Source organism: Micromys minutus (assembly GCF_963924665.1).
Source record: "Micromys minutus genome assembly, chromosome: 6".
Taxonomy (NCBI): Eukaryota; Metazoa; Chordata; class Mammalia; order Rodentia; family Muridae; genus Micromys; species Micromys minutus.
This window is the reverse complement of record NC_137975.1, coordinates 62,800,469-62,825,932: the sequence shown is the minus strand read 5'-3', so window position 1 is coordinate 62,825,932 and position 25,464 is coordinate 62,800,469. Positions and strand designations below refer to the sequence as shown.

Below are 25,464 nucleotides of genomic sequence, written 5' to 3'. Positions count from 1 at the left end.
GTGCATGTTCATGTTTTCTCTGCAAGCACACAGACTCAATATGTCCACTTCAGGGGTCAAAGGTTGATGTTGGAATGTTTGCTCTCATCAGTTGCTCTCCATCTTATTTGCTAAGACAGTTACTTCATTTAAGCTAGGCACAAAATTTAAAAACTTGTAACAGTCCGACTGTCTCCACCACCAAGTTCAGTTAAAGACACTTGTGGCCATACTTAGCTTTTTACATGGTTGTTGGGAATTTGAAGTCAGGTCCTCATGCTTGCAAGAGCCGACACTACAAACTGTACTATCTCCCTAATCCTCATCGAGCTTTTAAAATCAAAAGAAAATGAGTCTCATCTTTCTGGGTCCATGGCAGAGGTTGCTTGCACTGTGTTGTCCTTAGCGCTACCTCTGAGACCTCTATGTCTCCAAAATAGCATGTGAACTTCCCACAGGAAATTACTGGGTCACCCGTGCTGGTATCACTGTTGCTCTAACCAACTGTAACAGATTTTTTAAAACTTGAAGTTGGAGACTGCTCAACAGGAAGATAGAAGATGCTGCAATTCAACCATCTTCATCAAAGTATATGCAAACTTTTTTTAACCTTTCATCAATAACAGAATATCTCAACTCACCACCATGCCCTCAACATGGAAATTTTAAATTCCTGTTTAAAAACAGCTGTCTGCTGGCCCTGATCAATATCAAGGTATTAGCTGATCCTCTTTGCTGAACCTTCCTGAGTTACTGCCTCTTCACTGATCTAACACCTTCCTATTCACATACTCTGATAGGTCTATGTATTCTAGCTTCCAGCTACATGAAGTTATAGAATTTAGATACTGAAGCTATAAAATATTTATAACCTACATAATCTATGCTCAATAAATGTAGAACAATTCAGAGTATGAGTGAATACATGAACGAACACATTAGCAACTATTTCCAGAGAAGACCAAAAATGGGTTTCTAACATTCTCAAAGCAGTATTCTATAAACTTACCTGTAGGACTGGTAGTCCCTAAGGGTCAACAATAGAACTCACTCATGAGCTATATTATATTTCAGTCTTTATATAAATTTTAAAGAAAGAGAAAGACCTTCAAATTTGGTATTAATATGCAGAATAAAATGTGGTGTTGGTTGACTGATTGAGAATGTGTAATGAGTTATTATTTCAAAGTAACCCAAATTTTCATTCACTGAAAACGTTCAAGCCCTAGAGTCTTGTGAATAATTCAAATATCACTGCTCAGTGAAAGCAAAGAAAAAACAAAACAAACAAAAAATACTGTGTCCATTTGCAAAAAGGATGCCTATGAGACAGGCCCATCGGAGCCCTCAGCCTACCCAGTCTGCCCTGCTATTTCAAGGTCTTGGCAGGTCACAGGCTGGGCTTCTATAAAACAGTATAAACCAAAATACTACAGTAAGAATGCAGAGGACAGTTCAACAAAGAGGCAAAGCAGACCACTGTAGAGTCCTGGAATTAATAAAACTTAAGAGTTATCCAAACTGTGGATGACATTCAGACAAGCCACAAATTTGCACAAACACAGGCTGGCCACACCTCCTTTTGGATGGGTATAAATGCTCCTCTTTAAGACACAACTGCATTAGACTTGACCTAGTCCTCCACTAAGGTACCTGATGGTGACGGAAAAGCAGAAGACCATTACGATGTCAAAGCATCGGATTGTGTCTGCCAACAACTGCCTGTTCCAGGACACTCAGTCAGCTTGAATTCTCACGGAATCAATATCCTCTCCCACGTGTAATTAAGCGGAAGATAGGACATGTCTTTGCAGTCTCTCCATAATAGAAATTGAATAAAATGGTCTCTAGTGGTGATGCAGCAACAACTGTTGTCTCGGCCCAGAGTAATATAATATACTATAGCACACAAGAACACACAAATGATGAACCTACTGTACCCAGGAAAAAACACTGTACTCCATTATGCCCAAGAAATTACTCAATTCCTTTTACAATTATTCGGCAACAGAACAAACCTCTTTTAACACTGCCTCTGCCATAAATCCTCTCTCTTGTTTACTAAACTAGCAGTGATTCATAACTGCTCTTAAAATCTACATTATCTATAAAACAAACCAAGAGAAGGTTAGGTTGGAAAAGGTTGCTGTGTTTCCATAATGAAGAATCTGACAGTCAAGATTGTCTTTCACTGGTTATACACAATTCCCCATATACTCTTCCTCATAATTACGATATAGGAATTCCAGAAAGATGTGCAAAACAAGGCTACAACTAATATTTCTCTGAGTGGCCTAGACACCCACTGACACAGTGCTCTAACGTCCTGCAACCAAACAGGAACTGCTGCAGAGAACTCGAGCACAGGCTAGATTGGGGATTTCACTCAGCCCTTTGTCCTGTGTCAGACTCTAAGAAACACTCTGGGATATTCATTAGCATAGAGGTGTGAATGACTATTACTACTTTCTAAATTAAATACACATAAAAACACAGGTGATTAGAAGTCAGTGTCTAAGTCTGTACCCCATTTTTTAATAGGGTCGTTTGATTCTCTGGTATCTCGCTTTTTGAGTTCTTTATATACCTTGGATATTAGGCCTCTATCTGATGTGGGGTTGGTAAATATCTTTTCCCACTCCGTTGACTGCCGTTTTGTTTTCATGATAGTGTCTTTAGCCTTACAGAAACTTTGCAATCTCATTAAGTCCCATTTGTCAATCTTTGACCTTAGAGCTCGAGCTATTGGTGTTCTGTTTAGGAAATTTTTTCCTGTGCCTATGAGTTCTAAGGTTTTCCCAACTTTCTCATCTAATAGTTTCAGTGTACCTGGTTTAATGTGGAGATCTTTGATCCACTTGCACTTGAGCTTTGTACAAGGAGATAAGAAAGGGTCTATTTTCTTTCTTCTGCATGCTGAGTGCCAGTTGGACCAACACCATTTGTTGAATAGGCAAATCAAAACAACCCTGAGATTCCACCTCACACCAGTCAGATTGGCCAAGATCCAAAACTCAGATGACAGCACATGCTGGCGAGGCTGTGGAGAAAGAGGAACACTTCTCCACTGCTGGTGGGGCTGTAAACTGATACAACCACTCTGGAAATCACTCTGGCGGTTCCTCAGAAAAATGGACATAGTACTACCTGAAGACCCAGCTATTCCACTTTTGGGCATTTACCCCAGAGATACTCCAACATACAACAAAGATACATGCACCACAATATTCATTGCAGCTCTATGTATAATAGCCAGAAGCTGGAAAGAACCCAGATGTCCTTCAGTAGATGAATGGATACAAAGATTGTGGTACATTTACACAATGGAGTACTACTCATCTATCAGAAACAATGGCCAAATGAAATTCTTAAGAAAATGGATGCATCTAGAGAATATCATCCTGAGTGAGATAACCCAGTCACAAAAGAACAGACATAACATGCAGTCACTGATAATGGAATACTAACCCCAGAAAGCCCTGAACACCCCAGAAACAACCCACAGACTGTGTGAAGATCAAGAAAAAAGGGAAAAAAAAAGAATATATTTTAATTAAAATAGAACTGTATCACATCCCCTTTTTTTCCTACAGCCTCTCCCAGTTTCTCTCCTATCTCCTCAAATTAATAACCTCTTTTTCTATATTATTGTTACATATATACATATGTGTATGTATAGGTACCCACAAATACTTAATTACAACCTTATAAAAATGTGTTTGTATACTTTTATGCAAAAATGCTTAAAAATCTGTACATTTATCTTTGTTTTTTAAAATAAAGTTAAAAAAAAAGAAGTCAGTGTCTAGATAAAATTTTATCTTTTGTACCAATGAGGCATTCCTACAAAATTTAATGCTAACACCCCCAGAGTGGAATGTACAGAAGATGAAGGATTCGCATACTTTTGGCGCTAATAAGCATTATTTGGATTTTAATAGTCAGTGTAAAATGTATTTTGAAGAATCACATATCATTTCTAGCAAAAAGTGACTGTTCAAAAAACCCATGCCTTAAGCATCTTGATAGTAAAATAGAGAACTGGTCATGTGATGTAGGCCACCACGAGCTATCTCTGTTCTGCCTTGCATTATCTCACAGAAGAGTCACGATTTTTAGTTTGCTTTTGGAGTAAAACTGTTTGAAATTCTAAAATCTGGACTGACAAACCATGACTACTTGTGGTGCCTGCCACCACAGTTTTAGAAATATTAGCACACAGATGTGCCTTTGTTTGTGTAGCTTCTTTTGTGATGGAGGCACCATGCTCAGCAGCTGCAGTGGTCCATGTGCACAGAACCTAAAATATCTGTTCTCTGTCCCTTTATGGGACAATTTTCTGAGCTGCTCTAAACCTATAATGCTCTAACTGTAATACTACCTGCAGGTGAGAGAGGTTGGGACATTAGGGGGTATCAGCCCTCAGAAGCCAGGCTGTGGTAACATCACCAATTTCAGTCTGTATGTCCTAGTTCAAGGCTATCAAGGGTATGAATGTTTGGAAAGTATAAATGCTTCTGATGATTACAGATAAATAAGGGTAATTTATAATGGTTGCTATTCAAACTCTCTGAATAGGTTTCCTAATAAAGCCGACTCCATAATCAAAACATCCAGCTGCTAGGCTCTTTCTCATTATATAACAAATAATGCATCTCTGTGGTAAATAACCAAAGATTTTACAAATTAATTTTTGTTGTGTGTTGGTGTTTACATCCATATGTATCAGTGTATGTTTATGTGGCTATGCACATGTGTGGGGGACAGAAGTTGACACTGGGTGATTTTCCTCCATTGATCTAACCTTATTTTTTGAGACAGGGTCTGTGATGGCTGTTCTTGGTTGTCAAATTGACATCTGGAATTAACTAAAACTCAGCTGACTGGTGCACCTGTGAAGATTTTCCTTGATTAGACCATTTAAAATGGAAGACCTACCTTTAATCTGGGCAACACCTTCTAGTGGTAGTCTATATAAAGGACACAGAAGAGGCTTTGCTCTTGTTCTCATTGGCAAGTTCACTAGCATTAGAGTCTACTTCTTCCAAATTAGGGTACATAATTACTACCTGGGATAACTAGCCTCTTGGACTGAACTACTGGATTCCTTACCTTACAACTTGGCAGACGGCCACTGTTAGACTAGCTGAACCACACCATGTAAATCATTCTAATAAATCCAATACACACTAATACAGAGTCACTCACCAACCAGGAACTCAGCAGTTTTCCACACAGACTGGTCAGTGAGCTCCCAGAGACTGACTCACTAGGACAAGCATTATAAACAGAGGCTACAGACTCAGCTCTATTAGGTGCTGGTGGAAAGCCAAACTCAGGCCTGATACCTGCCCGGCAAGCGCTTACCAACTGAGAGAGCTTCCCAGCTCAACTTGTTGCCTTCTTAGTAGAAGAATACAAGATTTTTTTTAATGAGAATTCAGTAATGCAAACAGTACATATTTAAAGCAGCATTCGTGTCAACTGAATTCTCAAACATTTTGGGAAAAGCAATTACTTTTATAAAGACTGGGTTAATAAAAATACACTCTCAGCATATTTGGAGACATTGTTGTCAAATGACAGCATTATCAAAAGATTACAGAGGCTTAAAAACCAAGAAAAATGCCCGTGTACAATCTGCTTTTGAATATACAACACAAAGTTATCTGTTCTACTTTGTTCTTAGTTCTTACTCTACAACTACATTAATACAGTTCAATTCCCCTACTTATGTTATCTAAGTCCTATATTTTACTCAACACTTTTGGATACACATTACAGAGTTCAAACTCATTTAAATAAATATACTGGCTAGTTTTACATTTCTCAACTTTTCATTCTGGTAAAATTTTACATTTCTAAAATTCTTAATTTTTTAATTAAAGAGTTTTTAAGTTTTTATTTTGCAGTATTTAGGATTGAATAAGCCACAAGAATTGATTACTGTTTATAATTTTCAGCCTTATAATACTTAAATAATTTCATAATTATAATAAATGAGCCAGAATCATTCTGAGTTGGGGTGTGCCTCAGTGGTACAGAGCTTGTCTTGTATTCACAGGACCCTAGGTTTTATGTCCAGAAAACAAGTGATCCTGGTTATGGTGATTGAGAGAAGGCCAGCAAGTCAGTCAATGGATTACTCTGTCAGGAATGTAAGAAATAACATCAGTCTGACTCTTTGTACCAGCATTCTAAACAGTCTCAGAACTTAGCACTGTCAGGTTTGAGACTTTGCTGTTAGAATCGTCATCTGGAGAGTTACAAGCAGATCTTGCCGTATACACAACAAACACTGCAGGAGAAAGTCAAAATGACAGCTCAGAATAGAAATTTAAGTCACTCTGGCTTACCAAAATACATGGAAGATGTCTTAGATATATGCTCAATAAAATTTGCAGAAAAAAATACACAATGATTTGAGATTTTGCTGTAATCAGGGTACAGGATGCCCATCTTGAGAGAGACAACATGGGCTATCTCTCAGCTTTTCTCACCTGTGTGCAAAAGAAGCCTCTACAGGCTCCACTTGAAGCAACTTGCCTAATGGGATCAAATGTGATTTGGTAGTTTATTTTGCTTTGAGCTTTGTCAAACATGAACACACACACACACACACACACACACACACACACACACACACACACACAGGCACACAGTCTATTTAACTTAACTATTTTCTTGTTCTAAAGCTTTTGATGATCCTAAAAGGTCAAGTGCTGCCAATATTTTTTTTTCATTTTATTATCTTGCCATTGCTTTTAAAAATGGTGATTCCTATAGATTAAGTCCCAGATATTCTAGGAACTTATCCTTGTGCCAAATGAGAAATTACTGAAATGTCACAAACTCAGGAGTTATATTTAGGACACACCGAGCCTTGGTGTATATGAGTAATGCAACCTTTTATAGTTTAGATAAATTTAATTTGAATGCTATAATTTCCTCAACTATTCCAAGTGTAAACTAAAAAGGGAAAGCCAAAGACAGTGATTAATTTGTTCAAAAATACGGAGTCCTCTTAGTAAGATTCTGAGGAGCTTCTTAAAAGAGCAAACTCAGAATATAAAGACTTCCATGCAGCTGAGTTGGTGTAACATCTGTGCTCAGGTACCACGGACAGCTGACAGCCTTGGCAGCCACCCTGAGCTCCAACAAGCAAGAATACACTGTGTTGTCTAAAATATTTAATGATGACATTTATACACAATTTTTAATTTTCTGCATCTCAAATGAAAGTTATTAGGTAACATTAACTGGTAATTTTCTTCAAAATGTGTTAAACTGAAGTAATATCACTTTGAAAAGGAGCGTTGCTTTAAAACTTGCTCAGAATGTTACTATTTTTTCCTTTTAATTTGCAACAGTTCTAAGAGGTACAAGAGCAAGAAATCATGGTAACCATTTCTTCCCCTTCACTGATAAGTGACTTCAAGATCCCAGAGGTTGTTAATGGGGGAACTCAAAGCAGATGCTGCTTTTCAGGCAATGGACCAACAAACTCATTTTGGATGGAAGAAAGGTCAATGCTTTTAACTTTGTTCACTGAGTTCAACTGAGGTGAAGCTTGAAATGTCAGTTTGAAATTACTTTGCCTGCCCATCAAGTAGTTAAAGATCCACATTCTGAGTATGTGAGCTGACTGTGGCATGTTTATCTTACTCATTGCTATTTCCTGCTTCCATAGTACTGCAGACCTGGCTTGAGAGGACTGCATCTATATCTCATACTCTGTTTGGATGATAGTGTGATAGGCAACTGCCTCCAAGTACCTGGCTCTTCCTCTATTTGACTATATGATAAATAGTCCATAGTCTATCTTATCCAAGCAATTTACCTTGTAAAAACCCCTCACCAGTGAACTGTTTAAGCATCTTAATCCACAGAAAACAGTAGAAGAGAACAGACCTAGATGTCCTACTTCTGCTCTGAGAGTGAGGAACTAGACTGAGGTACAGCCAGTACCAAGCACATGGAAGAAAATGGTAACATCACCCACATATTTCATATGACCATTTACTCATCTAACACATTTCCTCTAATTATTACTTCCATTCCTACCAGATGCCCCACAGTAGTGCTTCTGGTCTTTGGTTTTAGCTTTTGATTTTTTATTATGTAGTTCATCTAAATTATGTATTCATATGAATCTGAGGATGGAATCATGTGAATATGGCTGTCTAAGGAGGCCAGAGAGGGGTGCTGCTGGATCACCTGGAGTTGAAGTTACAGGCAGATGTGAACAGTCGAGTGTTTGTACTGGCAACAAAATTCAGGTCCCCTGCAAGAGGAGTGTGTGCTTTTAACCATGCTGGGCCATTGTTCTAACCCATCTTGTGCTTTTTCTCTTCTATATAGCCTTCTTTGTTCTAGAGTCTACATGCAGAATAGTTTCAAGTACCTAAATAATCAGTAAGCCTTTGGCAGAAATCATTAAGTCCTTCAAGTTTCTTAAATGAGTATACTTTATAATCTGTGGTCTTTACCAACACTACAAAACTTCATTGACTAGTTCATTTAGCATAAAACACAAATATGTAAGTAGATATGGCTGCAAGCTTTCCTAATAAAAAATGCATTCTAACACCAACATAAAGCTGGCAGAATTTGTGCTACAAGAGATTGAAGCATTGAATAACCATAAGCAAGAGTTTCAGAAATGTTTAGTCCAGTGCAGCTACCCAAGAATCTGAAGAGCTTTTTCTGGATCCATTGGGACTGATAACCAGAGCATTCTCAGATAATGGCAAAAGCAAACTAGACAAAGTCAAAGGCACCCATCCCTCCAGGCTACATGCATCTCACTCACCTATGTGTGTCTGGGCCATGACATCTGCCAGCCGGTGTGCTGCCCCACTGCCCCCACTCTGAGTTGAGGAGGAGGAGGTTGTTGACGTGGTAGAGCCATGGATGGCCTGGCTGATCCAATGCTCCATGTTGATGCTGCCCTGGCTAGAAGTGGGGGTTCCCTGGGAATCACCCTGCACTGAGCCTTCATCTTCTGAACCGGAAGAGGTATCTGTTGCCAATAAGAGATTTGACTTGTTAGTGTAGCAAAAATGCCCACACCTCAGTTTCAGCACCTTTCCACACACTACCAAGAGACTTGCTCAGAACAATTGCTTTTGGCTTCAAACATTCTTGAAAACTTGTTCAGGTCTCCAAATCCAACTTTTAAATATAGTAAGTCTCATAACTAAAATACCTTAAGTATGCTATAGAAAATTTATCTGGACATCACACCTAGGCAAAGATGCTTGACTTCCTCAGTGTAACTGTTTGGGAAGAAGCCAGTATCTTCTTTACACACATACATGAAGTTACAGGATGGGGCACCATTTTCTAAGACATGCTTGAGTTGCTTCCACATGTTTACAAATAATGATGCTGAGTCCTTCAAAATAATATTCTGAATTATACTTTTTAGGCGTAAAAATGAATACAACATACCTACAAGTCTCCAGAAATTTTGAGCTTTAAATGAAAAATTGGTAGTTCAAGAAAACTCACCTTAAAGTACACACACCTTATCTTTGTCTCCAGTAACTTATCCACCTCATGCTCTGTGTCTCCACCTCTAGAGTTCAGTACATACTCACAACATCACATCTTTTGCTCAATAAAATCTACATGCTTTTATAGCATTCATTCACTAAAAAATGTTTTCATATTTAATTGCTTTAACTTTCTATATGAAAAAGAGATATAACCTAAGGAAAATGTGCATTATTCATGAAAACTAAGATATATTTCATTCAGTATGTGTTCAGTTAGCAGCAATGGATTAAGAATGAATAACTACAGTGTTTGTTATCTAATCTGCAGTGTAAGAATGACTTAGGATCTCACCTAAAGAAGAGTTAGGTGATATAATAAGCAGCAAGAGAGCTCAGAACTATCTAACAGGAAAGAACAGAAAAAGCACCATTAAGAACAGTTACACTATTTTATCATTGTCCGTGTTCTCTACAGTCTTTGTTAAAAATATTTAAAAATTTCCCTTTAGCATATGATGTTTATATAACATTATTTATTTAGAGTGAAACTTAAACATTTATTTATATTTATATATATTAAACATTTATATATATTTACTCTTAAGACTTTGAGAGGTACTTAAATGAGCACATCAATGGCGTGTACAAGCTTCTACACTGCAATTCTTCATATGCCCCTTTGTAGTTAATCTTTCATATCTTACAACATCTCTACCACGTTTCAAAATAAAATGATAGCATAAAATCCCTCTGGAACAAACACAAAATTCCCCACAAAATATTAGTTAACTAAACAAGCAACAAACAAAACGGATGATACACTATGACCAAGTGGTGGCTAGAATTGGAAACTAAAACCCACAATTCAAGTTTATGTTAGTATTTAATGATCAATTAATGTTACTAACACACTAAAAGAAAGGCAACATGTGGCATCCTTAGTACCAGTATTTGATGACATCAAGATAAAAACATTAAACAAACTAGGAATACAAGGGAAATTTCCTCAAACTGTCGAAAGTCCATCAGTAAAAATCCACACCTAGGATCACATTTAGTAGTAAATGACTAAAAGCTGGGAATGAAGCAAAGAAATCCTTATAACTTCTAGGTAATCTTATTTAGAAGGTTATAGCCAGTGAAACAAAGTGATAAATCTAAGTTATAAACACCCAATCTAAAAAGAAGTGTCTTTATTCATAGATGGTATAATCTTGTTGGTAGGAAAGTAGTACAAATCCTCCACATTTCTCAATTACTGAAAAATGGGCTCCTGAGTGCTTTGGATATGGTAATTTAGTGATGCCAGATGAAAACAGAAGTTTTCACAGGACCTTCTTAGTTCCTGTGGGAGTGTGCTGTTATAAAAGTGACACTAGTCAAGTGTTTTGGCTCCCTGTGTTCCCAAAGGACCTCTCCCTCTTACACTCACTGTACTGTTATCTACCCTAGAGGGCTCTCCCTCTAGGGTAGATAAGCAAATACCATGCTTCTTTCCTGTGATACATGTCAGCCTTCTAAAATAAACCATACAGCAACAACTATTTTACTAGTCACATAAAACAAACTAATTTGGAAAAAAGTGAACATGCCATTACTTTCAACCATTTTAGATGAAGAATTAAGTTTGTCTGTGGATGAAATTGTGCCTACTGTCTATTTTTATAAACTTTTACTGAGATACAGCACTTCCATTTACTGACATACAACAATGACAAATTTGACACTACAGTAGTAGAGGTGAGGACTGTGGAAGCCTATAGAAATTAAAATACTGTATTTTAAATTTAAATTACTCACACTCTACAAGTAATGCTCAGTGACTGTTTCTGGATACCATCTGAACTGATTGCCAATTCACTTATTAGTGTTTTAAAGATTTAACAATATGCATACACACAAGTCTAACACAAGAAAGATGTATCTAACTTCAGTTATAATTAAAAGATATAATATATTCTGTATGGATAAAGAATTGAGCAAACTTTTATAAAGCTTTGAGTTTATTATATTATATAATTATAAGAGTGTTGATAGAAAGCCTAAAACACTTATTAATATAGGTGCAAACATGATGTCAGAAATTTCCCTTATAAGTTAAACTCAGAAGCTGTTTTTAGAATGTGGTTCACAAAATTACCTCCTGGGCAGATACCTAAAAGGCTTTATGTCAGCACCCTACAGACACTTTTGCACAAGTCACAAGAGCCAGGTTAATGATCAACTTATTCTATTCATCAAGAAATGACTGAATAAAGGCTATGTGGGTAGATACATACACTAGGCTTTTATTCAGCTGAAAAAAATAAAATAATTACATTTACAAGAGAATAAATAGATGGTGTAGAAGAGTTCATTGTGTTACAGAAATAAACCATACTACTCAAACAGAAACCCTGCATGTTTCCACCCATCTGTAGAATCTAGATGTGATATGTGGGGTGTGGAGGGGGGGACTTGAAAGAAAAGAAATTATAAGAGGATAAGATCTAAAGGGAGGGGGACAAGAAAGAGCAATGTGACATGTGTGACACACAGGGAGGGAGAATGGAGAGTGAATGAGAGACGTAGGGGATTAGGAGGACACTGGGGGAGGATGAGTAATAGCAAGGAACATGAAAATGGTCTCAGGAGACCTTTAGTTTTGAATGCTGACTTAAAAACATTAAGACTGCTGTTGTTCATATGGTTATCAGTTAATTCTAAGACAGATGTAGCATGCATTGAGAAAGCAGAAATATGAAGTTGCTGCTCACCTGGGGGAGTGTAGGCATCCATGGAGGTCTGTACGACCAGGGATCTCCGTTTGGAAGGCATAGGTACTGCCATCTTCCTTTCTTTGTGTTTAGCAAGCGCTGCCTGGACAGCTTCTGTATGAACATCTGAAACCAAGAAAGAATTCAATTATTTCATCATTTAAACCAAAGTCCTAAGACCCTGTGTCCCTGTGATACATGGGATCTTCGTACCTAAGCGCAGAAATAAATGGGAACAGGAAAGCAAAGTAGTTAGTTCCACCAAGATGAAATTCCCAGTGCAAAGACACATCAACTGATTAACTAACTTTAATAGAATTTATATAATAAATAAATGTGTGTATATGTGTGTATATATGTGTGTGTATATATATATAAACATATATATACATACACACACACACACACACACACACACACACACACACACGGTATATAAACAAATTGGTGCCAAATACTCATGCCTTTTCTTTCTTTTTTTCTGTGTGCACCTTTATTTTATTCTTGAATACAATGCCAAGAACTCGGGAACACCTGGCTCTGCCCCTGACCACTGGTAACAAAGCCACAGTATTAAACATGCCAGAACATAAAGGTGTCTGGTATCCAAATCACCAGCCAAGCAGAGCACTCTGTTCTGACCACCTGATTCCTCAGAACTGTTCTGGAATTCTAAGGAAACTGAATAAAATAATATTAACACAAATTAAAGAAACAGGTCTGGGAAAAGAAAAGGACAAAAGTTCCTTCTGTTTCAAATGATATGCCTTTCTTCCTGGCAGTTGAGGATTGGGAGGTTCTAATTTTTTATTTTATTTTATTTTTTAATGTTTTTTAATTGAACAACTTTATTTTAAAAAACATAGATAAATGTACAGATTTTGAGCATTGTGGCTTTTCATAGAATGAATGAACCTTGACTATTACAGGTTACCTGCCCAAGCTTGGTAACTCCTTCCAAAATACTGTTAGATGAGTTATGTATGCCTCATAAGTTACTACAGTCAGGAAGTGTAAGCTACAATCCAGGTACTTTATTAACAATTTCATAAGTATTAACCCATAATATCATTTCCACAGATATTATTGAATGCCAATTCTATGGTTTTTTTTTCTTTCTACTCCTTGTGATGAGAGGGAAGGTGCTACATATGAAGGAGAAAATCTTTACTTTGTAAGGCAGCATCTTACAAAAGACTTGGGGTAATGAGAGAGAAGCAAGCACTGAGTTTCATGTAGCAATTTTCTTTTTTCTAATCTGTAAAAAATGATAAATTATTTATTTGAAAAGACTATAAGGTAAAACTCATTTTTTAATTGAATAGTTTTCCATACAATTTATTCTAGTTGAGATTTCCTCTCCAACTCCTCCCAGATCTTCCTAACTCACCTCCCTTTCTCTCCAACACCCCCCCCCAACGCACACACTCACACACAAGAATACAAATAGGTATCTAAAAATAATAAAATAAAAACAAGGCAGAATGAGGCAGGAGTGAGTAACTCCGAGCATGTCACCACTCATCTATAACCCCACCACACACACAATAGATTACCACCCATTAGTTTGGTATCAGGATCCTTTCTTTTAGCTCCACATACGCAATCCAGATTTCTACTGGAGGCCTCATTTTACATTTAGAGCAGGACTCAGCCAATTCTAGCCTCAGACTTGTCTTGTAAATTATTTCATTGGCACATAGCCACACTGCTTATCCAAGGCTATGACAGTGGATCTCAACCTTCCTAATACTGCAACCCTTTTATGCATTTCCTCATGTTGTGGTGATTTCTAACCTTCAGATTATTTTGTTGATACTTCGTATTGTGATTGTTACTGAGCAGCGTCCCAGTTCCTAAGGCCATTGGAAATATGTGTTTTCTGATGGTTCTGACTAATAAGGTTCAGCACTACCAGTCCATGGCTACTCTACATGATAGAGGGAGGGTAAGTGGGCACCATGATGCTCCAGAGAGCTTCAAGTATCCTTGCTCTTTAGAGAAAACATTTGCTAATCTCATGTTACAACCATTAAGTGTTATGCATAATTAGCTTATTATAGGCTTTAATACCCTTCAGTATTTGTGTGCATGGTTTTCTCATCAACTAGACTCAGTACCATGAGATAATCTTGTTTTCAAGTTATTATTTTTCTTATGTTCTCAGAACAAAGGCCAGTAAATGAAGGCCATGGATTTGTGATCTACTTGAAGTTTTCAAAGAGGGTTAGAAGGTATTAATTTTCTTCAAATCCACCATTTTCAGTTTTATGTATGTTTCTTTGAAAACTTGGTTATGACCTGCAATTTGGAGAAAATCCTCAAAGGAAACGAAGGGAGCTACTATGTAATTTTATCGTGATTGATCAACTATTTACACTTGCCTCTTTTCTCTTCATAGATCACTCCAGAACTGTATAAAAGTAAGTTCTAGAAGATATATTACTTATACCTAAATATTTATATTTATTTCTTAAAAACAAGTATTGCCTTTTACGCAGCACTTGGTTTTCCAAAAACCTGGAAATTTAACAATGGCATATTATTAATTCAACATTCATGTCCAAAGATAGTGAAACAACCTGGTAATTTTCTTTATATTTATTTTGTCTCCCTAAATATGATCTCTACCATAAAAATAGATAAATTGTCAAATTAAGTTTATTCTTCTTCAATATGGAAGTTTCTCGGCTTATGTTTTCTACAATCTGAACATTTAAACAAGGAAGGCCACGTTCTTCACTTGCACTGCCCCCTTGTGATTAGAGTCAGTGTGCTGTCAAATGCAACATCACAGAGTAATTCATCCCCCATAGGTGAATGTGAAATTGGTCATTTGGTAAGTGGCGTCCATCAAATTCTTCTATAAAAAAGATCCTGTTTCCCATTACAAATAAATAATCTGGAGCTGGATGAGCAGCCTAGAAATCCCAGCTACTAAGGATGCTAATGTAAAAGGATCACAAGTTCAAAATATGCCTTCGTTCTAACATTCAACTCAAAGTGAATCTGTATTTAATGAGACCCCAAAACAAAACAAACAACAAAACAGAACTGAAGACACAGCCCAGTCACAGAAGTACACCATGTTTAATTCCCGGCATACCCTCACCTGACTGGCATCTAGTAAGGGATACTTTGAAACTGTAGATAGAGTTAAAAGAAAATCACTTGGTCAATTTTTCTACTTAACTGGACAAAAGAGACATAAATTAAAACAAGTTAACTATTCTTAAAGATGTGGGGCTTTTTTTCTCTGCTGTATTTGTTTTTAGTTGCTGCTACTGTCCAAGGTCTCAGGAAACCTGGGGAGATGGTCTACATTACATGTAATATTTACACATAAGCATTACTTATTAATTATAAAAATATCTTTAAAATTCCTGAGAAGTGAATATTTTAGAGAGAAAAATGATCATGTAAATTAGCACAGGTTAAGAAATAAAAAAAAAAAAAAACACCAAACCATTCTTACCAAAAAAAAAGGAAAAAGACTTTTATAATTGGAATATTGGAGAAGAATACACATTGAATGATGCCAGTTCACCAAGGAGAGGTCATGTGGGTCCTGTGGGAATGATGGGTGAGGACTGGCATGAGTCCCTGCAATCATAAATTGGTGACATTGACAAATCCAAATGTTTTGAAAGCTTAAATTTCATTCCATGTTACTCCTATTAAATATAAGTCACATGAGCAATAAGCAAAAGCATTTGATTACACAAGGCAAGTACGGCCTGCATCGTTATAGATTTTTTTCATAAGACTTTCAACAGTTTCATACACAGTTTTACTAGGCTCTTACCAGGCAACTGAGAGAAAACAAAGAGGATAATTCAAGACACATAGACAGCAATATCCCCTTGGTGAAGCTCAACTTACAATTGAACTACATGTTTTAGTAACAGAAACAAGAGATACACACCGTGGCAGTCATAATCAGGACAGATTGTTTCTAGCCAAGTCAAACAATAAATAAAACTAATAAAGTAAATTCTAAAAATCTTTTTTAAGGCCTGATATATGGGTCAGTGAGTAAAGGTATCTGCCACTAATCCTAAAATCTGAAACTGATCTTCAGGACTCACATGGAAGAAGGAAAAAACGCAGTCCCATAAAATTGTCCTTCTGGTCTCTATATGCATGTCATTACATGCCTACACACATACTCAAAATGAATCCACTAGATCACATACATTAAAATATTTCCAACAAAAGCAAATCTAAATAGTATTTTAACCTTAAAGCATCACTAAGTGTTCTAAAACAACTAATTATATTATGAATAATAATTGAGGAAAATGAGAGCATCTCCTCCACAAACTGCCTCCTGTAGATCCCTTCAGCAGCACGTAGGCCCCATCGGACTATGGCCCAAGGGTAGAAAAAGTAGCTTTCTAGAACTGAAAGGAGCCTCTTGTGCCTGCAGCTTCTTTATGGCCCACAGCACTTTATGCAAAGCAGAGTGGAAATGCTTGAAACAGAATCGTTCTCCGAAGATGTTGCATTGAGTTGGCTAATCCAAATCAAACCTCTACTACTCAGACTAAACAGGAGTATTGACTAACAACTTGGAACAGTCACCAGATGAGAACAGACCTCTGAAGCAAGATGTGTATAAAAACAATGCCTGATGAGAAGAGAGACCACAGCCATGTCACTACATGACTTCCCTTCCAGCCAAGCCTCTCCCTTTGGTTCTTGTCCGTAAAATTGAATATATGTCTAACTCGCACCTAGAAAGGACATGCCCACTACTGTCGCTGGGGAAGGTGTGTGAGAGTTGGATTTAAAAGGCTGTAGATTGGTGATATTTAATAATTACTAACTTGATAGGATCTGGATCCACTTTCAAGGCAAACCTCTGGCCATGCCTGCTAGAGGCTTTTTACATTAGTTAACTGGTATGGGAAGAAAAGCCTCTAAATGTGGGTTTAGAACCACCATTATGGACTATATTGCAGTAGATAGGTCCCAGGCTGCAGAAAAAGACAGTTTACCAAGTACGAGCCTTCATTGTTCCCTGCTTCTTGACCATGGACACCCTAGGACAGCAATCTTTTCATTTCATAGTCCACCTTTCAGCCATGGTAGATTATACATCCCCTCAAACTATAAGCCAAAGTAAATCCTTTAAGTTGCTTCTTGTTAGCTATTTTGTCCTAGCAACAAGAAAGCAATCCGTATAATCTAACACCAGAGAGTCAAAGTCGGAAGGATAAAAGAGCAAAACTAAGCTCTGGGCTCAAGGCAAATGAGAACTTGATTGTGTCTGTTCAGTCTCTGTCTCTAGAAAGTGTAAGAACTGAACTAAGGGATCACAGATGTCCCCCAAACCCCAGCCACCATCAGTAACTTGGACCCAGGAAATAAGAAGCACTGTATAAACATGTAAGGCTGGAAAAGGTGGGTCTTATCTGAGATATAGTGTGAAACCCCACCTAAATTCTAAAAGTGCATATATGATTAAAAACTTTTACAACAATATGGTAATATGATAAATGGGTTGCTACAAAACAGATCTTCCTTTTATCTTCATGAGTCTATGAATGAAATTTACCAGCTGTGATACATTAGAAACCCATTAAAAGACTTGATTAAGTGCCCCACAAAATCTTAATTAAAATGTTCTTGATGCAGTTTTCAGCCACATGAATTAAAAACTAGATGAGAGTCTGTAAAAGGAAAATGATGAAGAGAAAGAAGTAAACCCCATTCATGTGAAGATATTTGACAGGTTAATGAGGGTCAGTTTACAGAGATGTCATGACACTGCTAACCAAAGTCTGTAATGTCCACAAGACTTTAAAAGGGCCTGCTGATCATATGAGACACACAGATCATGTTATGAATTCCAGTTGTATGTAAGAAATACACATTCCTACAAAGACAAAACTCATAGGAAAAGACCTTGATTCTAGGTTTGCACCTTGCTGCAGAAGATACCTAACTTCTTATTTTTAAATGTCAATACTCATGAGTAACAAGAGGTGGCTGAAAGCTAGGAACCAATATCCTACAACATCAGAGAAATGAAAAAATAACTTTGGAGTAGATCTCAAGATGCCCTTAATATAGTACCACAGCCAAAAATAAAGCAATGCAGCCTAGTTATAAACCAGGAACTACTAAATAAGACAGATGTCAAAGAATCAATGTCTCCCACAAAGAATACTGATTTCATGCTTCTGGTGGCATGGACTTTGGTGGTATGAGAAAAATGTGTTGAGCTCTGAGTAAAAGAATTTAGGAGCCCAGCAAAAGTCACAAAGACCAAGAATTAAAGTCACTGCTCATGAACCACATTCTGCTGTCCTCTATGAACAACTAACCCAAATCTGTACATGGCTCCAATCCACTGTTACCAGAGAACATCATGGAAGTTGTCATTGAAGCTGGGTCACAGCAGATTGATAGTTAGCTCTTCAGTGATACAGAGCCCATCTTTCTTTGTCTGTGCTCTCCTCGGCTGTAACAGCTCACAGTTCATTCACTTTAGTGGCTTTCCTTATTAATAGCCCCCACAGCATCCAACTATAGACCCTAAGTAATTTAAGGCCAGCTTCACACAGTACTGAATTACCAGATCACTATTGTTAGTAAGGAATTTGTTAGGAACGTCTTGTATTTATAGCATCAAGCAATCATATTAAAAGAAATTTCTTCAGCAGAACTTCAGCAAGTCCTGGAAATAATAAACGTCTTTGCATGTCACACAGTGCTTGAAGAAAAGGCACCAGTGTCTCCATGAGCAAGTTTATTAAAAGCTTAGTAATACAGCAAAATGGTGGGCAACCCTGGATCATTTGTCTCCCGTTCCCTGCAATCATCTCTTCCTAAAACAATCATCACAGGTGACTGGTTAGTAAATCTATTCAGTTAGATCCACTCCTCCAATGGGTAGAAGACAGACCTTTCTGGCTTCTGACTATTTCTCTACTTTACTACATCCTCTAATAAAAATTTAAAGTTTTTCTTTTCATTTACTTCTGAGAAAGAAGGCACCGCCCCCAAAACAAAACAAAAAAGCCAACAAACTAGTAATGGAAAATACATTTCTGTAGAAACACGAAGACAAATAATCTAGGCTTTGGTGGGAAAATACTGGTTCTATTGGTTACCACCTGTATTAATGTTAACTTAAAATTAAATACATTTTGTTGTTGTTATATTGTGTTTTAAGGCAGGGTACCAAATACATAATCTAGGCTGGCCTTCTAACTCTCAGTAATCCTCTTGCCTCCTAACTGCTGGAATAGCTCTGTACACTTAAACTAGGCTTAAATTTTTTAAAGCAAGAATACAATTTTATCATCTATAATATGTGAATACCATCATATAGTTGCTGAGAGAATACATAAAATACACAAATCAAAATCATGATTACCATTTGCACAGTGAGTACAAGATGACAGCTGCTTTCATCAATATTTTGAGGCAAAGGGATTATTATATTAAGTGTGTAATACTTAAAGGGTACAAAGGGATGAGGTTGCTGACTGACTCTACCAGGTCTTCATACAATGCATCATGAATTCTAGGAGCAACACTGCTGTGGAGCATGTGACAGTGTGGTGCACATGTGATTGACAGTCACTCAAATAATGTCGATGTTCCAGTCTGACCACAGACTGCAACGAAAATCTATGAGCCATGTGTGAACAACAAAGACTTTGTTCATCTCTCTGCAGGAACAGGGAAGAACACCAGGCCATCTACCTACAGGCTCTGATCTAGAATTCTGAAGTTAAACTCCCCATTCACTCCACAAGAAACAACCACTAGGATACAGGTTTCCTCTATCCATAAGACTCTCCATGTCAAAAATGTTAAGTGAGATGATTGAATAGTCAAAGTCAGGAAATAGACAAATATTCTTAAATAAAGAGCATATAACTCTCTCGGAATTTTGAATTTAGTTTGAAATAGAACTTCCATATGTAGCCCAAATTCACATAAAAGCTGGGGAACCGAGGCAGTTAGAGCACAAATGCTGGGAGTGAAGGTGTGTAACAACACCTGGCCAAACTGTCTCCCTCTGAAAGTAGCTAGTATCCCAGAAAATGATGAGCAAATACTACCATCTGATACCATCTTGGTCAGCACAATGCACTGGCTGCTATTAATAAGAGAATCCTCGTAAGTTATTAGGTAACACCCATGCTATCAAGTGCATATTTGGTGTTAATTGGTGTATTGAATAACATGAAGTGTGAACAACAGTTTAAAATAACATGCAGAGACCAGTGTAGTATCATACATGATAGCTTTCACTGCCCTTCAAGCCCTCTGTGCCTTAGCCATTCATGCCGCCGCCGCCACCACCACCATCTCCTCCTCCTCCTCCTCCTCCTCCTCCTCCTCCTCCTCCTCCAATCACTGTCAATTCCAGATGTTTTATTACTGTCTCCTGTTGTACATTTTCCATAACGCACAGATGGATTCACAGAATAGGTGCCCTTTTCAAGGTGACTATTTCACAGTGATACATCCTTGGTGTCGCTGGTTTCTTTTCATGGATTGATACTGCACTTCTTTTTAGCACTAGCAATCCACTGTCTGATGAATTTTTAAGTGGATAAATGAAGATATATCATGGTTTATTCAAATTTTATCCATCAAAAAAATAAGTTGCTATGAACAAGGTTTTCACGTTTTTGTTGGTTTTTTTTTTTTTTTTAGATTTAATCATTTTTATTTTCTAATAGAAATATTTACAGTTAGGCATTCCCATTTACACTTCAGTAGTACCCTATTATTTTCTCTGTTGTACTTTTTTTAAACGACTTTATTTCACAAAACAAAGATAAATGTACAGATTTTAAACATTTTTTGCTTAAAATTATACATTTTTGTCAGTACTGTTTTTTTCAGATATTAAAATAATTTTTACATAAAACTATGTGAATATATTTTTTAGTCAGTACTTGATTTTTTTCAAGGGCTTGACAGTATGCATTGAAAACCTAATAGTTACCATGAGCATAAAGATCTTTTCCCATTCTGTTGGTTGCCGTTTTGTTTTCTTGACAATGTCCTTAGCCTTACAGAAACTTTGCAATCTCATTAAGTCCCATTTGTTAATCTTTGACCTTAGAGCTTGAGCCATTAGTGTTTTGTTCAGGAAATTTTCTCCTGTGCCTATGTGTTCTAAGGTTTTCCCTACTTTCTCATCTAATAGTTTCAGTGTATCTGGTTTAATGTGGAGATCTTTAATCCACTTACACTTGAGCTTTGTACAAGGAGATAAGAACGGGTCTATTTTCATTCTTTTGCATGCTGAGTGCCAGTTGGACCAGCACCATTTGTTGAATAGGCTGTCCTTTTTCCATTGAATGTTTACTGCTCCTTTGTCAAAAATCAGGTGACCATATACATGAGGGCTCATTTCTGGATCTTCTATTCTATTCCATTGATCCACCTGCCTATCTCTGTACCAGTACCATGCAACTTTTAGCACAACTGCCTTGTAATATAGCTTTAGGTCAGGGATAGTGATTCCCACAGATGTTTTTTTTGTTGTTGAGGATGGCTTTAGCTATTCTAGGTCTTTTGTTATTCCATATGAAATTGCACATTGATCTTTCCAATTCCATGAAGAACTGGGTTGGAATTTTGATGGGGATTGCATTGAATCTGTAGATTGCTTTTGGTAGGATGGCCATTTTTAAGATGTTGATCTTTCCAATCCATGAGCATGGGAGATCTTTCCATTTTCTGAGATCCTCCTCAATTTCTTTCTTTAGAGGTTTGAAGTTCTTGTCATACAGGTCCTTCACTTCCTTAGTTAGAGTCACACCAAGGTATTTCATAGTTTTTGTAACGATTGTGAAGGGTACCTTTTCCCTAATTTCTTTCTCCACATATTTGTCCTTTGAGTATGGGAAGGCTACTGATTTGTTTGAGTTAATTTTGTATCCGGCCACTTTGCTGAACTTGTTTATCAGCTGTAGGAGTTCTCTGGTTGAATTTTTGGGGTCACTCAAGTACACTATCATGTCATCGGCAAAGAGTGATGTTTTTATCTCTTCCTTTCCGATTTGTATCCCCTTGATCTCCTTTTTCTGTCTAATTGCTCCAGCCAGGACTTCCAGTACTATGTTGAATAGGTAGGGGGAGAGTGGGCAGCCTTGTCGAGTCCCTGATTTTAGTGGGATTGCTTCAAGTTTCTCGCCATTAAGTTTGATGTTGGCTGTTGGTTTGCTGTATATTGCTTTTATTATGTTTAAATATGGGCCTTGGATTCCTGTTCTTTCCAGGACTTTTAACATGAAGGGGTGTTGGATTTTGTCGAATGCTTTCTCAGCATCTATTGAGATGACCATGTGATTTTGGTCTTTAAGTTTGTTTATATGGTGGATTACATTGATAGATTTCCTTATGTTAAACCATCCCTGCATCCCAGGGATGAAGCCTACTTGGTCATGATGAATGATGGTTTTGATGTGTTCTTGGATTCGGTTTGCAAGGATTTTGTTGAGTATTTTTGCATCAATGTTCATAAGTGAGATTGGTCTGAAGTTCTCTTTCCTTGTAGGGTCTTTGTGTGGCTTAGGTACGAGGGTTATTGTAGCCTCAGAAAATGAGTTGGGTAATATTCCATCTGATTCTATCTTTTGGAATAGTTTGGCGAATATTGGTGTTATATCCCCAATAAATGTCTGATAAAATTCTGCACTGAACCCGTCTGGACCTGGGCTTTTTTTGGTTGGGAGGCTTTTGAAGACTTCTTCTATTTCTTTAGATGTTATAGGGTTATTTAGATGGTTTACTTGGTCCTGGTTAAACTTTGGGACCTTGTATCTGTCTAGGAATTCGTCCATTTCCTCCAGATTTTCCAATTTTGTGGAGTATAAGTTTTTGTAGTAGGATCTGATGATTTCTTGAATTTCCTTAGTTTCAGTTGTTATGTCACCACTTTCCTTTCTGATTTTGTTAATTTGGATACTCTCTCTTTGCCCTTTAGTTAGTCTGGCTAGGGGTTTATCAATCTTGTTGATTTTCTCAAAGAACCAACTCTTTGTTTTGTTGATTTTTTGAATGGTTTTTTTTTTTTGTTTCTATTTGGTCTATTTCTGCCCTAATTTTGATTATTTATTGCCGTCTACTCTTTTTGGGTATATCTGCTTCCTTTTGTTCTAGGGCTTTTAGCTGTGCTGTCAGGTTGCTGATGTTAGCTCTCTCCAGTTTCTTCTTGGAAGCACTTAGGGCTATAAGTTTTCCTCTCAATACTGCTTTCATTGCATCCCATAGGTTTGGGTATGTTGTGTTATCATTTTCGTTGAATTCTAGAAAGTCCTTAATTTCTTTCTTTATTTCTTCTTTGACCCTGCTATCCTTTAACAGAGCGTTGTTTAGTTCTTTTAGTTTTCTTGTTTAGGAGTTTTCTTGTTTTTACTAGGCTGTATTTTCCCTCATTGAATTGGGTTTTCCACCTATAATTCGTTGTAGTGCTGGGTTTGTGGTCAGATATTGTGTAAATTTTGATTTGTCTTGAAATATCTTCATCTCTCCATCGATGATGATTGATAGTTTTGCTGGGTACAGCAGCTTGGGCTGGCACTTGTGTTCTCTTAGGGTGTGCATGATGTCTGTCCAGGCTCTTCTAGCTTTCATAGTCTCTGTTGAGAAATCGGGTGTGAGTCTGATTAGCCTGCCTTTATATGCTACCTGACCTTTTCCCCTTACTGCTTTTAGTATTCTTTCTTTGCTTTGGGCACTTGATGTTTTTACTATTATGTGTCAGGAGGAATTTCTTTTCTGGTCCAACCTATTTGGAGTTCTGAAGGCTTCTTTTATGCTCATGGTCATTTCATTCTTGAGGGTAGGGAAGTTTTCTTCTAAGATTTTGTTGAAGATATTTACTGTGCCTCTTAGTTGATACTCTTCTCCCTCTTCTATTCCTATTATCCTTAGGTTCAGTCTTCTCATTGTGTCCTGGATTTCCTGGACATTTTGGGTTAGGAGCTTTTTGTTTTTTGCATCTTCTCTGGCTGTTTTGTCTAGGTTTACAATGTTGTCTTCTGCCCCCGAGATTCTCTCTTCCATCTCTTGTAATCTATTAGAAATGCTTGCTTCTGTGATTCCTGATTTCTTTTTTAGGTGTTCTACCTCTAGGGTTATCTCTTTTTGTATTTTCTTTATTGTGTCAATTTCCGTTTTAAATTCCCTCTTCCATTCCTTCATCTCTTTGATTCTGTTTTCCTCTAGTTCTTTGAGTTCTTTGAGCGTTTTTCTTGTTTCCTCTTTAAAAGCTTCTGAATCTTTTTGCTTTTCCTCCCGTTCTTGTTTAAGTATCTCTATCAGCATCTTGAAGTATGATTTCAGGACTGTGTCTTCCTTTTCTGGAGTGTTTGGAATTCCCATGTTTTCTGTTATGGGAGAGCTGGGTTCTGGTGTTGCCATGTTGTCTTGGTTTTCTTGGGATATACTCTTTCGCTTTCCTCTTGCCATTTTGTTGTCAGTGATATGTTCTTGCCTTTCCCTTGTATCTGGTCTGTGTCCCTGGATCTCCACTGGTCTAGGTGGCAGATGGGTCGAGCCCTGTTCTATGCCTCAGAGTCGCTGGGTGGGAACAGAAGTTCCAAAGTTCTATTCCTGGTTGCTGGATCAGACAGGGCGGGGCAGGGCAAGGCAGGGGGTACACTTTCCCTGTGTGCTCCGCAGAGATCTCTCTGCTCCCTGGCAGCCCAGGTCTCCCACCCACCAGTTGCTCAGCCTCTACGAGCCCTTGTTGGTTTTTTATAACCACATCTTCAACTCCTTTGGATAGACACCAGAGAGTTTAACTTTTTAAAAACTACCAAATTGTTTCCTTAATGACTATATAATTATACATCCTCATCAGCAATGAGAGTCCCTGATGCTCGTGTCTTTCCTTTCTCATTGTTTTGATAATCTGCATTTACCTGATGACATATGCTGACCATCCTCTCCCATGCTCGACTGACCATCTGTGCACCCCATCTCTCACATCGCCTGTCTGCTTTAATTTGGTTGCTTCCTTACCTTTTTAATCATCTGGCTCTTAGCCCTTTATCACTTATCATTGAATGGTTTAAATATGGCCCATCTCTTATTATATTTGGGCATAGGTTTCCAATTTTATTCCAGCTCATGTTTTACTTGCTCCTTTTGTAGATCAAGCTTTTGTTCTGTTATCTAAAATTGACCACTACACTGAAGTTCAACTCAACTTCCTCCATGCTGTTTCCTGGGAACATTGTGTT

The 25,464-nt window shown here is 37.5% G+C and overlaps 1 protein-coding gene across 5 annotated transcripts in view; it reads right to left on the bottom strand.

Moving 5' to 3' along the window:
* DIP2C (disco interacting protein 2 homolog C) overlaps positions 1 to 25,464 on the bottom strand; it is a 358,059-nt gene that overhangs the window by 122,823 nt on the left and 209,772 nt on the right. For all 5 annotated transcript variants that reach the window (XM_080917646.1, XM_080917643.1, XM_080917645.1 and 2 more), the window contains 2 exons: positions 12,236 to 12,361; positions 8,792 to 9,001 (listed from right to left, as the gene is read on the bottom strand). In XM_080917646.1, the coding sequence (XP_080773772.1) occupies positions 8,792 to 9,001; positions 12,236 to 12,361 (336 nt within the window). The remainder of the gene's footprint in view (positions 1 to 8,791; positions 9,002 to 12,235; positions 12,362 to 25,464) is intronic.